This window comes from Neovison vison, chromosome 12 (genome assembly GCF_020171115.1).
Source record: "Neovison vison isolate M4711 chromosome 12, ASM_NN_V1, whole genome shotgun sequence".
Lineage (NCBI taxonomy): Eukaryota > Metazoa > Chordata > Mammalia > Carnivora > Mustelidae > Neogale > Neogale vison.
Genome location: NC_058102.1, coordinates 134,360,304 through 134,376,130, shown reverse-complemented (window position 1 = coordinate 134,376,130; position 15,827 = coordinate 134,360,304). Strand labels below are relative to the sequence as shown.

Below are 15,827 nucleotides of genomic sequence, written 5' to 3'. Positions count from 1 at the left end.
ATACTTTTGCAATTGGGAATAAAAGAAATGAATTTCATTTAAAACATATATAATAAAATTAAAGGACCCTAGTATTACTGTATTATTATCAATTAGTTCTTTTATGTTAGTCATTAATTGTTTTATATACTTGGGTGATCCCATGTTGGGTGCATAAATATTTACAACAGATAGTTCTTTTTCCTGTCAGATTGTCCTCTTCATTATGATATAGTGCTCTTGTCTCTTACTGCAGTCGTTCTTTTAGACTCTGTTTTGTCCAATGTAAGTATTACTATTCTGGCTTTCTTTTTATATCCATTTGCAGGATACATGCTTTTTTCATCCCATGACTTCCAATCTGCAGGTGTCCTTAGGACAAAAATAAAACTCTTGCAAGTGGCTTATACATGGGTCTTGATTTTTTCTTATTCTTCTTCTTTTTTTTTATTTTTTTTAAAGATTTTTATTTATTTATTTGAGAGAGACAGTGAGAGAGAGCATGAGCGAGGAGAAGGTCAGAGAGCGAAGCAGACTCCCCATGGAGCTGGGAGCCTGATGTGGGACTCGATCCCGGGACTCCAGGATCACGCCCTGAGCCGAAGGCAGTCGTCCAACCAACTGCGCCACCCAGGCGTCCCTTATTCTTCTTCTTTTTAATCCACTCTGACATCCTATGTATTTTGATTGGAGCACTTACCCCATTTATATCCAAAGTAATTATTGATAGATATGTATTTGTCATTTTACTACTTGCTTTGTGGTTGTTTCTAGAGATTTTCTCTGATCATTTTTTGTGTCTTTGATGTTTTACTGGTTTTCTTTAGTGATGTATTTGGATTTCTTTCTCCTCTTTGAGTGTTTATCAGTGGTTTTGTTTTCTTTTTAGAGAGGGCATGAGTGGAGTGGGGAGAGGGAAAGAGAATCTTAAGCAGACTCCATGGCCAGAATAGAGTGGAGTGCAGGGCTCAATCTCACAACCCTGAGATTATGACCTGAGCTGAAATCAAGTCAGATGCTTAACCAACTAAGCCACACAGACACCACTATTAGGGGGGTTTGATACATAATTTGTATATAACCTCTTCTGCATATAGCAGTCTATATTAAGCTGCTGGTCTTTAAGTTTGAGCCCATTCTTTTCTCTTCTTCTTCCCATGCTTTAGGTAAAGTATTATATTTTATATCCTTTTTTCCTGAGTTCCTTAACTTATTTTTTATATAAATGTTCATTTTTGCTACTTTTGTGTTTCCTGCCTTTATACTGTCACATTTTGTCTCTTCTTTCCACTCAAAGAGTCCCCTTTAATATTTCTTGTGGGGCTAATTTAGTAGTCACAAACTCCTTTAGTTTTTATCTGGGAAACTCTATCTCTCCTATTCTGAGTAATAGGCTTGCTGGATAGAGTATTCTTGGCTACAGATTTTTCTCATTCACCACGTTGAATAGATAATACCACTCCCTTCTGGCTTGCACAGTTTCTGCTGAAAAAGTTCCTGCTAGCCTTAAGGGGTTTCCCCTGAAAGTTACTGACTTGTTCTCCTGCTTTTAAGATGTTTCCTTTATCAGTATATTTTGCAAATTCAGTTACAATAGGTCTTGGTGTTAGCCTACTATTGTTGATTTGGATAGTTTTCTGTGTCTCCTGGATCTTGATGTCTGTTGCCTTCCCAAGATTAGGGACATTTTCAGCTATATTTCTAGAAACAAGTTTTCTTACACCTTTTTTCTCTCTTCTTCTACTGGGACTCCTGTAACATGAATGTTATTACATTTGATGGAGTCACTGAGTTCCCTAGGTCTGGTCTCATTTTGCATAATTCTTCTTTCTCCCCCTTCTTTGGCTTCATTGCTTTCCATTACTTTGACTTCTTAGTTGTTAATTTGTTCCTCTGTTTTTTCCAGCCTGCTGTTCATTGCATTACGTGTGTTTCTTAGGCTCATTTATTCCACTCTTCAACTCTGACTCTTTTTTAACTCTTTTATCTCTGTTGTAAGGGTCTCACTGATGTTGTCATTCTTTTCTCAAGTCCAGTGAGTGTCCCTATGATCACTGCTTTAAATCCTCCATCAGCCATGATATTTACATCTGTCTCACTTCAATCTCTGGACCCGTGGCTTTATCCTGTTCTTTCATTTGAGATAAATGCCTCTGTTTTCTCATTTTATCTAAGTCTCTGCCAGCTTCTCTGTGTTATAAAAGCCAGTTATGTCATCTGCTCCCAAAAGTAATGGACTTATGCAAAAAGACGTCATGTAGCACCCAGGGTCTCGTGCTTAGGGGAGTATGTCTAGTGTGTGCAGCATGCACTCTGCTGTTGTGTTCTGGCTGCTCTATCCTTCAGGCCAGACATCTGCAGAGGCACTCCCTCACTGCTGTGGGCAGTGTTTGGTATCTGGCCTGAATGTAGCAACTTTTAACTAGTTGTGCCCTGGTATGCTTGTAAAATGAGACCTGTCACCAACTCCACTGGAACTGAGGCCTTCCTGAATCTGGTCCAATGAGGTGTGGGCAGGGGCTTGTGCTGATTTTCTGGGGGAAAGGCCTGCTGTGGTGGAACTGAGGCAAGAATGATTGAGCAGGGCAGTTCCACTGGAGTACGAGGGGATGGTGCTCGGTGTAAGCAGTTTAGGCAGCCAGTGTCAGAGCTGCACTGCTTCCCACAGATGGCTCTGTGCTTGTGCTGAGGGGCACTGGAGGGAAATGGTACCAGCTGGTTCCTTTGTTCCTAGAGGGCGTTCACAGTGTTCTCTGTGAACACTGCCTCTCAGGGAAATGCTCTAAAAAGAGTGAGTAATTTCCCTACTGTATGCCCCAGACACTGTCCAGATCACTGTTTCCATGCTGTATGCTCCCGGGTTGTTTGCCTGCCTCTTCTCCAAGAGCAGCACAGTGCACTACAAGCTCTATCCCAGCCAAGCCCAATCACCTTTAGAATTCCAGGTTTTAAGCCCCCCTAGTTGTAAGAACTCATGAAATTAAGCTCTCACTTTCCAGTGTAGACAGTGGCTACAGGGAAATGTTCTTTTTGCACAGTCCCGTGTCTCGCTCCTGCCCTTCTCCATGACCATGACTCCCTCTCCTCTGCAGCAGCCAGGATCTGTTTCTCTCCTAAACCACCTCTCTGTACTTCCTACCTTCTTTGGTGTGGCCTCTTCTCTCAAATAGTGGACTTTGTTCTGTTAGTCTTTAGGGATTAGGTAAACCTAGGCTCCTCTTACTCTGCCACCATCTTCTTTTCTCTTGAGATATCTTTCTAAGTTTCCCTTCAATTACAAATTATTACAACTGGCAGGAACGCATTTTGAGATTTCCCCCTCAAGTTAGGGGAAAAGAAAAACTCACAAGCAGGGAGACAATATGATTTGAAGTATAATAGCTAAAAAACTAGAAATGGTTCAATAACCAAAATTTGACCTTTTACCTGATTTCCATTAACTGAAATTCTAAAAGAAATAGACAGCTTTGAGTAATTTTTAATCAATCTAATACTCAATCTTTATTCTGCTTTCATCAGTGAGGAAATAAAGAGAACATTATGGAATCATTTTTAATCTTTTCAGTAGAAAACCAAAGATACTGTCCTTTGGCATTATTTAAATCGAGTATAACTTCTCCTTTATCTTACTCCAAGCTTATTTATGTGGGGAGGTAAGTAAGACCATCTCGTCTTTATGTTGTGCCACAAAGCTTTCCCATATCATACAAACTGATATGGGAAATCAGTTTGGAATTCAAACTGATTATCTACTATTTGTCTCTGAGAACTCCATTAAATAAAACCTGATAATTTACAGCTGTGTTCTTGAAATAATGTAATAAATGTTTATTCCATTAACTACGTATTGAGCCATTAAAGTACATATCTTTCTATTTAAACTAAAAGAAGATGGATAAAGACAACTGTGTTTTCTGACAATGTAGGATCTGTGCCAAGAACAGGATCAACACCAGTGTTATACACAAGAACCAGGTCAAAAGAGTATCTAATTGTGAGTTGCAATTTTGGATTAGCAAGATTTCAAAACAGGAAAGTTAAACGCCCAGAGTTCATCTTTTCCTTCCTAGATGGTGAAATTTATGGATGAGTCTACACTTTATAACAAGTTCATAAAACATAATGAAGTAAATAGTAGACAGCAGATCCTACAACCAAGATTTCATGAAAATGGATATGGGAAGCACTGAGTGAGAGACTGAAGATATGAATGGAGAAAAGAAACAAGACTCTAGCTTTTTGAGCCTAACTTCTCATCAGATCATGGAGTCAGCAAGGCATAAGTTGGTAAAACTCTCCTTTTTAAGAAGCAAAAAATGTCTACAGGAGTAAGGTTAAGTTCTACTACAGTAACTTTTTATTATTACATAAGTGAGCGGTAATTTGCAAGAGGACAAGGGAAGATGTCTCATAAAATTTGATTGGAGAGTGACATAAGGATAGACATATAGATCATTGTATTAGAATTGACCTTCTAAAAAGAAAATGCTACATTATGGTGAACTGATGTACAACGAGGGTATAAAACAAATGGAATAAGAATAGTCTTTTTAGGGGCGCCTGGGTGGCTCAGTGGGTTGAGCCGCTGCCTTTGGCTCGGGTCATGATCTCGGGGTCCTGGGATTGAGTCCCGCATTGGGCTCTCTGCTCAGCGGGGAGCCTGCTTCCTCTCTCTCTCTCTGCCTGCCTCTCTGCCTACTTGTGATCTCTCTCTGTCAAATAAATAAATAAAATCTTTAAAAAAAATAAGAGCTAAAACTATAAAACTCATAGAAAAAAAATAGGTGTATCATTTGTGACTGGATTTGGCAACAGTTTCTTAGATATGACACCAAAAGACAAAAAATGATTAAGTATATTTCATCAAAATTAAAAACGTCTTTGCTTCAAACGTCACCATCAATAAAGTGAAAAGTCAATCTACTGAATAAAAGATTTCAAAATCTTATATCTGATAAGGGATCTGTATTTGAGATATGCAAATAACTCTTACAATAATGAAAAGACAACCCAATAAAGAAATGGGAAAATAATTGATTCAGTCTATAAGGAAGATATAGAAATGGATAATAACACACATAAAAAGATGAGATGCTCAACATAATTAAGTTTCTGTGTTTTTTTTAACATCTTAATTATTTGACAGACAGAGAACACAAGCAGGGGGAGCTGCAGAGGGAGAGGGAAAAGCAGGCCCTCTGCTGAGCAGGGAGCCTAATGCAGGGCTTAATGCCGGAGGCATCACAATTCCAGACTGCAAGCTCTATGACAAAGCTGTCATCATCAAGACAGTGTAGTACTGACACAAAAACAGACACATAGATCAATGAAACAGAATAGAGAGCCCAGAAATGGACCCTCAGGTCTATGGTCAACTAATCTTCAACAAAGCAGGAGAGAATGCCCAATGGAAAAAAGACAGTCTCTTCAACAAATGGTGTTGGGAAAATTGAACAGCCACAAGCAGAAGAATGAAACTGGACCATCTTCCTATACCACATGCAAAACTAGACTCCAGATGGATGAAAGACCTCAATATGAGACAGGAATCCATCATAATCTTTGAGGAGAACACAGACGGCAACCTCTTTGACCTCAGCTGCAGCAAGTTCTTCCTAGAAACATCCCCAAAAGCAAGGGAGAAAGGGCAAAAATGAACTATTGGGACTTCATCAAGAGCAAAAGCTTTTGCACAGCAAAGGAAATAGTCAACACAACCAAAAGACAACTGACAGAATGGGAGAAGATAATTGCAAATGACATATCAGATAAAGGGCTAGTATCCAAAATCTATAAAGATCTCATCATACGCAACACCCAAAGAAGAAATAATCCAATCAGGAAATGGGCAGAGGACATGAACAGACACTTCTGCAAAGAAGACACCCAAATGGCCAACAGACAGATGAAAAAGTGCTCAACATCACTTGGCATCAAGGAAATACAAATCAAAACTACACTGAGATACCATCTTATACTAGTCAGAATGGTTAAAATTAACAAGTCAGGAAACATCAGGTGTTGGCAAGGAGGCAAAGAAAGGGGAACCCTCCTACACTGTTGGTGGAAATGTAAGCTGGTGCACCCACTCTGGAAAACAGCATGGAGGTTCCTCAAGAAATTGAAAATAGAGCTACCCTATGACCCAGCAACCACACTACTGAGTATTTACCCTAAAGATACAAATGTAGGGATCCGAAGGGACACGTGCATCCAAATGTTTATAGCAGCAATGTCCATAATAGCCAAACAATGGAAAGAACCTAGATGTCCATCAACAGATGAATGGATAAAGAAGATGTGGTATATACACACAATGGACTACTAGGCAGCCATCAAAAGAAATAAAATCTTGCCATTTGCAATGACGTGGATGGAACTAGAGGGAGGGTATTATGCTGAGTGAAATAAGTCTATCAGAGAAAGACAATTATGATATGAGCTCTCTGATATGGAGGAATTTGAGAAGCAACGTGGGGGGTTTGGGGAGTAGGAAAGGAAAAAATGAAACAAGATGGGACTGGGGAGGGAGACAAACTCTTAATCTCAGGAAACAAACTGAGGGTTGCTGGAGAAGAGGGAGGTGCAAGGAATGGGATGGCCAGGTGATGAACATTGGGGAGGGCATATGCTAAGCTGAATGTTGTGAATTGTGTAAGACTGATGAATCACAGACCTTTACCCCTGAAACAAATAATACATTATATGTTCATTAAAAATAAAAAGACTGAGAGATGGTGAAATCGACCCAATTAACTGAGAGGATAAAATGTGATGGCAGGAAAATAAAAATAGATGTCCAGACAATAATGAAATGAACGTTCACAGCAGCATTATTAATGGCTAAAAAGAGGAAACGACCCAAAGGTGCATCAAATGATGAATGAACAAGGGTTTTAGCCCACAATGGAGTACTGTTTGATAATAAGGAATGAAACACTGATATATGCTATGACACAGGTAAACCCCAAAAACATTAAGTGAGGGAAGCTAGTCACAAAGGAAAACACATTGTGTGATTCCCCATATATGAAATATTCAGAATGGGAAACACTATTGAGGCAGAAAGTAGACTGGTGGTTGCGTGAGCCTGGGGGCAAGGATTAAGGGTTTCTTTTCAGGGTATGCAGCCATCAAAAGAAACGAAATCTTGCCATTTGCGACAACATGAATGGAACTAGAGCGTATCACGCTTAGCGAAATAAGTCAAGCAGAGAAAGACAACTATCATATGATCTCCCTGATATGAGGAAGTGGTGATGCAACATGGGGGCTTAAGTGGGTAGGAGAAGAATCCATGAAACAAGATGGGATAGGGAGGGAGACAAACCATAAGTGACTCTTAATCTCAGAAACAAACTGTGGGTTGCTGCAGGGAGGGGGGTTGGGAGAAGGAGGGTAGGGTTATGGACATTGGGGAGGGTATGTGCTTTTGGGTAAATTGGAAGGGAGGTGAACCATGAGAGACTATGGACTCTGAGAAACAATCTGAGGGGTTTGAAGTGGCGGGGGGTGGGAGGTTGGGGTACCAGGTGGTGGGTATTATAGAGGGCACGGCTTGCATGGAGCACTGGGTGTGGTGAAAAAATAATGAATACTGTTTTTCTGAAAATAAATAAATTAGAAAAAAAAACGTCCTACTTGATGGCAGTAATGGTTGCACAATTCCATCAATATACCCAAACATTGAACTACAAATATTAAATGGGTGAATTGTATGGAATGTGCATTCCATCTCAATACAGCTTTAAAAAAATCCAAATAAGACAATTTTCTTAAACATTCTATTAAACATTATCTTCTGCTTTTACATAGCTTAGCTCATGATGGTAACAGAGAGATCATTAAAAAACATTATTTAGCACACCTGGGTGGCTCAGTTGGTTAAGCATTCAACTCAGGATTTTAGCTCAGGTCATGATCTTATGGGTCATGGAATCAAGCCAGCATGGGGCTCTCTGCTGGGCAGGGGTCTGCTTGAAATTCTTTCCATCTCCCTCTGCCTCTCCAACTGCCTCCACCACAAATAAATAAATAAGTCTTTTTAAAAAATTATTTAGTAGGAAAAAAGTCCCAATTTCTGTGAAGAATGATGTATAAGTTTCAACTTTCCTAAGGGTAACTACTATAAGAAAAAATGTATAAAACAAATAACAGAATGAAAGTCAAAGTTTAAGATAAGTACATTGTGAAGATACTAAAATTATACTAAATTAATTATAATGAAAAATAGAAGGAAGTGGTCCATGGAAATAAGCATCCTAAAACACTTCATATTATTTAACCAACTACAGATTAACTTGACACGTGACATTTCATACATACCTGATTCATACTCTGAGCCAGTTTTTCCTTTAAGTCTTTTACCTCATCTTCTAAATTCATACGACAACGTGATGTCACCTCCAGTGAAGCCTCTGACATAGATGGTTTTTTTAGGGTATTGGCCAGTTCTTCTTGAAGTTGTCTCACAGCAACCTAATAAGACATTTCTGTTACTGGTTTTATAAATCACCTTACTATTAAATTATGTTAACAATATATAACTTTGACCTATGTACTTGGAAAATTTCACTACAAACATCAATTCATGTTCTTTTCCTAACATGTATACATTATGGCTGTTTAATGAATTTGGCTAAAGACACAAAAAGATGTTATCTGCCTAGTCAGTATTATGTTACTTAGATAATTAATTCAGCCCCACTATCCTTTCCTAGTGGGTGAATTTTCCCAAAGCTTCCCAATCGACTGAAGTCTCAAAAAGAAATGGGTATATAGGTGGGACTAGCATTGGTCAAGTCTACAGTATGAAATGTTTTCCCTCTTTTTTATTAGAGGCTTCAATTAATGTCAGAGTTCCACACATGTTCAATCCTCTGCTCAAATCCTTTTAATAGATAACTATCTCAGAACGTAAGTGAAGTCATTCTAATGGCCTTCAAGACCCTAGATGACCTGGCTTTCACCTCTCTCCATGACCTCCATTCCTGCTACACAAGGATCCTGCCACCCCTCATTAATCTGAAAATGGAGATCCAATGCCCAATTAATAAATAACAGAGATACAGTTCTCTTTGTGTTGGATAAACTTAGGCCCAAATGATAGTAACTGAGATTTGAAATGAGCAAATTATTTGTAAAATTGCTTAAAAAATTATAAATAGCAGTGGGAAGATTAAATCAAATATAGTTTTGCTAAAGCTCATCACAATAGTCCCAAATTATGATTTCATGAAAAGGAAGGGCCTGCAAAGGATTAAAAGGTCATAAGGATACATGATTTCAGACTAAAAATTCAAATTTATATAAATAAGAATAAAATTATGCCAACCTAAAATGTATATAAAGCTACTATGTATAGTTTGCATAAATGTATAAATATATAAAAGTATATATGTATATAAATATATATAATTATACTTATAAACATATACTTATATATATGTATAAAAAGTACTGAGATACTGTACTTTTTATTCAGTTCACTTGGGAAATCTGGAGCTAACTGTCAAGTTAATCCACTTAATTGAATCTCAATTTCAAAATATGCATGCTTTAAAAATCCTCTATACTTGCAGTGTTGGCTTTTAAAATATATGTACATACATACATGGAGAAAATATATATATACAAATATATATGTACACATATATATATACACAGATATGAAGTGTATATATATATACACACACACACACACATATGTACACACATGTAGATAAAACAATAATTTCAGAAAATAAAATATATATGCATACAAATACATACACAAGTGTACTTCAAAATAACTAAAGAAAATACCCCAGAACTCCTTTTGTTACCCACTTCTATCTCCTCTTGTTTGCAAAGGTGATTCTTTAGAATTCCATCTTGTAATATTCTGGCATCCTGTTCTCGACAAAGTTGTTTTTCAGTATAATACCGTTCTTCCACAACCTAAAGACATATTTTCATTAGGATTTTGGATGACACCGTTAAAAAAAAATCAACACATACTGTTTCCTGTTTTGTTAATTTTGGCCATTCTAACTGGTGTAAGGTGATATCTCAATGTGGTTTTAATTTGAATCTAGTGTTGGAGAGGATGTGGAGAAAGGGGAACCCTCTTCCACTGTTGGTGGGAATGCAAGTTGGTGGAGCCACTTTGGAGAACTGTGTGGAGATTCCTCAAGAAATTAAAAATAGAGCTTCCCTATGACCCTGCCATTGCACTCCTGGGTATTTGCCCCAAAGATACAGATGTCGTGAAAAGAAGGGCCATCTGTACCCCAATGTTAATAGCAGCAATGGTCATGGTCGCCAAACTATGGAAAGAACCAAGATGCCCTTCAACGGATGAATGGATAAGGAAGATGTGGTCCATATACACTATGGAGTATTATGCCTCCATCAGAAAGGATGAATACCCAACTTTTGTAGCAACATGGACGGGACTGGAAGAGATTCTGCTGAGTGAAATAAGTCAAGCAGAGAGAGCCAATTATCATATGGTTTCACTTATTTGTGGAGCATAACAAATAGCATGGAGGACAAGGGGTGTTAGAGAGGAGAAGGGAGTTGGGGCAAATTGGATAGGGAGGTGAACCACGAGAGACTATGGACTCTGAAAAACAATCTGAGGGGTTTGAAGTGGCAGGGGGGTGGGAGGTTGGGGTACCAGGTGGTGGGTATTATAGAGGGCACGGATTGCATGGAGCCCTGGGTATGGTGAAAAAATAATGAATGCTGTTTTTCTAAAAATAAATAAATTGGAAAAAATCAAAAGCTTAAGAGAACTTAAAAAACTGTTCAAAAGAAGTAGCCTTTTTAAATACAAAGATTTTTATCCTACACGAATAATTCAAATTTTAATTTAAATGACAGCTAAATTTGTCATAGATATACAGGTAGATATAGTATGTGAAATAAAATTTCTTTACAAAACATTTAACTAATTCCATCAGAGTCTCAAGGTGATTTAGCCTATATTTTAATATAAAAGATCCAAAACCGGGGTGCCTGGGTAGCTCAGTTGCTTAAGTGTCTTACTCTTGGTTTCAGCTCAGGTCATGATCTCAAGGATTTAAGATCGAAGCCTAAGTCAGGCTCTGCACTCAGAGTCTGCTTGAGATTCTTATCCCTCCTTTTCCCTCCCCCTCTACACTTTCCCCTACTCATGCTCTCTCTCTCTAAAAATAAATATTTTTTAAAAAGTAGCCAACATGCATATTTATGTCAATTTACCCTCCATCCCTTCATTCAGAAAATATACATAGGGTTTATATGAGAAGCCAAGAATTCCAATAAATTAATGATTTTAGCTATAAATATCATAGTTCCTATTCGTATAAAACTAAATTTTTTATCTATTTTATACCTAAGTAATATACATTAAATCAAAGGGATATTATAAATAATAGTGATAGAAATATGCAATATTTATCAGACTTACCTGATTGAAATTATTTCTTACATTCCTCAATTCTGCATCTAGTGCTCTAAGCTTAAAATCAAGTTCTTGTTTTATTTCAACTTCTTTCTTATACTGCTCTTCTCTTTTTGTTAGTTGCTCCTGAATCTTTTCATATAACATTTCAGCGTTTCTTCTTTTTTGTTTTTCTTGTTTTAAAGTTAATCTGCAAATAAATGTGCTTATTTTAAAAGTTGTTTTGTAAACAATAAAAAGCTCATGTTATGAACTGGTGCCACATATGCTGGTTTATTATCCAAATGAAATTTGTATGTTCTCATTTTTTTTCCTTTCTAGGGCTCATGTTTGTAATTTCTCACTTCAATCTCTTCCAAAAGGTGTATATAATTGAAAAGAAGCAATGAAAAAGCATTATGCTGCTTAGTACTAATATCTCTGGGAGACAACTCTGGGAGATACTAGGGAAAGGAAATTTGAAATTATTCAAGAAAGATTGGAAAATTATTGTTTTGTCCACATACTCATAATTACTCCTCCACTAGAGAACATAATTTAGTTACTATTTAAAAAGAGAAGTTCCTGTCTCACATTGAGGCCTTTTATCCATTTTGAGTTTAACTTTGTGTACGGTGTAAGAGAATGGTCGAGTTTTTCTCTTCTACATGGATAAAAGACCTCAATGTGAGACAGGAATCCATCAGAATCCTAGAGGAGTACATAGGCAGTAATCTCTTCGATATCAGCCACAGAAACTTCTTTCAAGATATGTCTCCAAAGGCAAAGGAAACAAAAGCGAAGATGAACTTTTGGGACTTCATCAAAATCAAAAGCTTCTGCACAGCCAAAGAAACAGTCAAGAAAACAAAGAGGCAACCCACGGAATGGGAGAAGATATTTGCAAATGACAGTACAGACAAAAGGTTGATATCCAGGATCTATAAGAACTCCTCATACTCACACACAAAAGAGACAATCATATAAAGAAATGGGCAGAAGATATGAACAGACCCTTCTCCAATGAAGACACACAAATGGCTATAGACACATGAAAAACTATTCATCACTAGCCATCAGGGAGATTCAAAATAAAAACACATTGAGATATCGCCTTACACCAGTTAGAATGGCCAAAATTAGCAAGACAGGAAACAACATGTGTTGGAGAGGATGTGGAGAAAGAGGAACCCTCTTCCACTGTTGGTGGGAATTCAAGTTGGTGCAGCCACTTTGGAGAAGAGTGTGGAGATTCCACGAGAAATTAAAAATAGAGCTTCCCTATGACCCTGCAATTGCACTACTGGCTATTTACCCCAAAGATATAGATGTAGTGAAAAGAAGGGCCATGTGTACCCCAGTGTTTATAGCAGCAATGGCCATGGTCGCCAAACTATGGAAAGAACCAAGATAACCTTCAACAGACGAATGGATAAGGAAGATGTGGTCCATATACACTATGGGGTATTATGCCTCCATCAGAAAGGACAAATACCCAACTTTTGTAGCAACATGGACGGGACTGGAAGAGATTCTGCTGAGTGAAATAAGTCAAGCAGAGAGAGTCAATTATCATATGGTTTCACTTATTTGTGGAGCAAAACAAATAGCATGGAGTACATGGGGAGATAGAGAGGAGAAGGGAGTTGGGGGAAATTGGAAAGGGAGGTGAACCACAAGAGACTATGGACTCTGAAAAACAATCTGAGGGGTTTGAAGTGGCAGGGGGGTGGGAGGTTGGGGTACCAGGTGGTGCGTGTTAGAGAGGGCACGGATTGCATGGAGCACTGGGTGTGGTGCAAAAATAATGAATACTGGATTGCTGAAAATAAATAAAAAATAAGTTAAATAACTTTTTAAAAAATCAAAAAAAAATAAGTTCCTGTTTATAAAGAAGTTATAATTCACTACAAATAAATAGCTACTTCATGAAACATCACAAGTAAGGTAGTGTATGACAGCATCTGCAGATGCATTTACACAATGTACACCCACAGATTACTGTGATCTAGGACTAGGCTAGGGAGTCGAATATCTGTTGCCCTATGATTTTTATGTTTCTTCTTCTGAAATACTCTCAATTTACCTTGTTGATTATTATTCATTTCATTTTTTTCAATATTTTATATATTTGATAGAGAGAACACAAAAAGGTGGAGTAGCAGGCAGAGGGAGAGGGAAAAGCAGGCTCCCCACTGAGCAAGAAGCCCAATGGGAGACTCAATCCCAGCACCCCGGGATCATGACCTGCAAAAGGCAGACACTTAACCAACTGAGCCATCCAGGTGCCCCTGCTCCATTTTTTTCCCAATTATACACAGATTTTAATTCAGGTAAAGAAGTACAAGGAACACTGGGAGAATTTGGTAATTGTGAGACAACATTTTCACAGAACACAATGTGTTTATTTTAATCTCTTCAGTGGAGGTTTTTTAAAAAGTATCTTAAAAGCCTTCTGTTGAAGATTATACATGTAAATTTGGACTGTAACTCTATAATAGAAACATGGATTATTTTGGTGAAAATGGTCTATAGCAAATTTTCAGTTTTAGATAACAGAATACTCAGATATAGAGCTTGTCAATTCTCATTGCAGGTGACACTCAAATTACACATTTATACATCTTGTTTTTAATTTACTTTTTATTTATTTTCAGCATTACAGTATTCATTATTTTTGCACCACACCCAGTGCTCCATGCAATCCGTGCCCTCTATAATACCCACCACCTGGTACCCCAACCTCCCACCCCCCACACCTTCAAAACCCTCAGATTGTTTTTCAGAGTCCATAGTCTCTCATGGCTCACCTCCCCTTCCAATCTCCCCCAACTCCCTTCTCCTCTCTATCTCCCCATGTACTCCATGCTATTTGTTATGCTCCACAAATAAGTGAAACCATATGATAATTGACTCTCTCTGCTTGACTTATTTCACTCAGCATAACATATAATGTATTATTGGTTTCCCCTATCATCCATTGATGTATTATTTTGAAGAATCTCATACTTCACAATACTAAAGAAGTTTTCTTCCCTATAAAATCCCAGAAGGTAAGTTAGCAATTTCAAAACTTCTATGCATCTGTAGATAAAAGTAAATAATTCAAAGGGTGCCTTGCTGGCTCAACTGGTAGAGCATGCGACTCTTGATCTCACTCTTGACTTCAAGCCCTATTTAAAAAAAAAACACACAAGGTAAATAGGCCAAGTATTTCCTTAAACCAAGATATCATACCTCAAACTGCAGAGTTCATGCTCCCATTCTACTTTTTGAAGCTCCAACTTAGATATCATTTCTTTTGTTTCTGATAGCTCCTTTTGTAGTCCCTTATCCATATTTTCCATTTTTTTATTTTTTCTTTTAAGTTGTCCACAGTGATATTTTATAAGTTCTATTAATCTTTCATATGAAAGAACCGCATGCTGGATTTTCAATAAACTGACAGAATCTACATCAGAGAAAAAATAAAAACAAATAAAATATATAGGGCACCTGGGTGGCTCAGCTGGTTAAGCATCTGACCTTTGGTTTCAGCTCAGGTCATACATAACCCCAGATTCGTCGGATCGAGCCCTGCATTGGGCTCCACTCAGCACAGAGTCTTCTTGAGATTCTTTCCACCCTTCCTCCCTCCAGCTCTGTTCTTTCCCACAGCCCCAGTCATGTTCGTTCTCAAATAAATTAATTAAATATAAAAAAGAAAAAATATATGAGTACTTTTTTCCAATTTACTTATTTTTAGAAAAACAGTATTCATTATTTTTTCACCACACCCAGGGCTCCATGCAATCCGTGCCCTCTATAATACCCACCACCTGGTACCCCAAACTCCCACCCCCCCGCCACTTCAAACTCCTCAGATTGTTTTTCAGAGTCCATAGTCTCTTGTGGTTCACCTCCCCATCCAATTTACCCAAACTCCCTTCTCCTAACATCCCTTGTCCTCCATGGTATTTGTTATGCTCCACAAATAAGTGAAACCATATAATAATTGACTCTCTCTGCTTGACTTATTTCACTCAGCATAATCTCTTCCAGTCCCGTCCATGTTGCTACAAAAGTGGGTATACATCCTTTCTGATGGAGGCATAATACTCCATAGTGTATATGGACCACATCTTCCTTACCCATTCGTCCGTTGAAGGGCATCTTGGTTCTTTCCATAGTTTGGCGACCATGGCCATTGCTGCTATAAACATTGGGGCACAGATGGCCCTTCTTTTCACGACATCTGTATCTTTGGGGTAAATACCCAGGAGTGCAATTGTAGGGTCATAGGGAAGCTCTATTTTTAATTTCTTGAGGAATCTCCACACAGTTCTCCAAAGAGGCTGCACCAACTTGCATTCCCACCAACAGTGTAAGAGGGTTCCCCTTTCTCCACATCCTCTCCAACACATGTTGTTTCCTCTTTTGTTAATTTTGGCCATTCTAACTG

The 15,827-nt window shown here is 38.0% G+C and overlaps 1 protein-coding gene across 1 annotated transcript in view; it reads right to left on the bottom strand.

Moving 5' to 3' along the window:
- The window catches only part of LOC122891044 (ankyrin repeat domain-containing protein 26-like), a 260,505-nt gene extending 245,781 nt beyond the window's left edge, over positions 1-14,724 (bottom strand). Inside the window, exons 1-4 of the mRNA XM_044226425.1 lie at positions 14,624-14,724; positions 11,414-11,597; positions 9,808-9,918; positions 8,305-8,457 (exon numbers count right to left, since the gene is read on the bottom strand). Coding sequence (XP_044082360.1) covers positions 8,305-8,457; positions 9,808-9,918; positions 11,414-11,597; positions 14,624-14,724 — 549 coding nt within the window. The remainder of the gene's footprint in view (positions 1-8,304; positions 8,458-9,807; positions 9,919-11,413; positions 11,598-14,623) is intronic.
- Between the last annotated feature and the right edge of the window lie 1,103 nt (positions 14,725-15,827).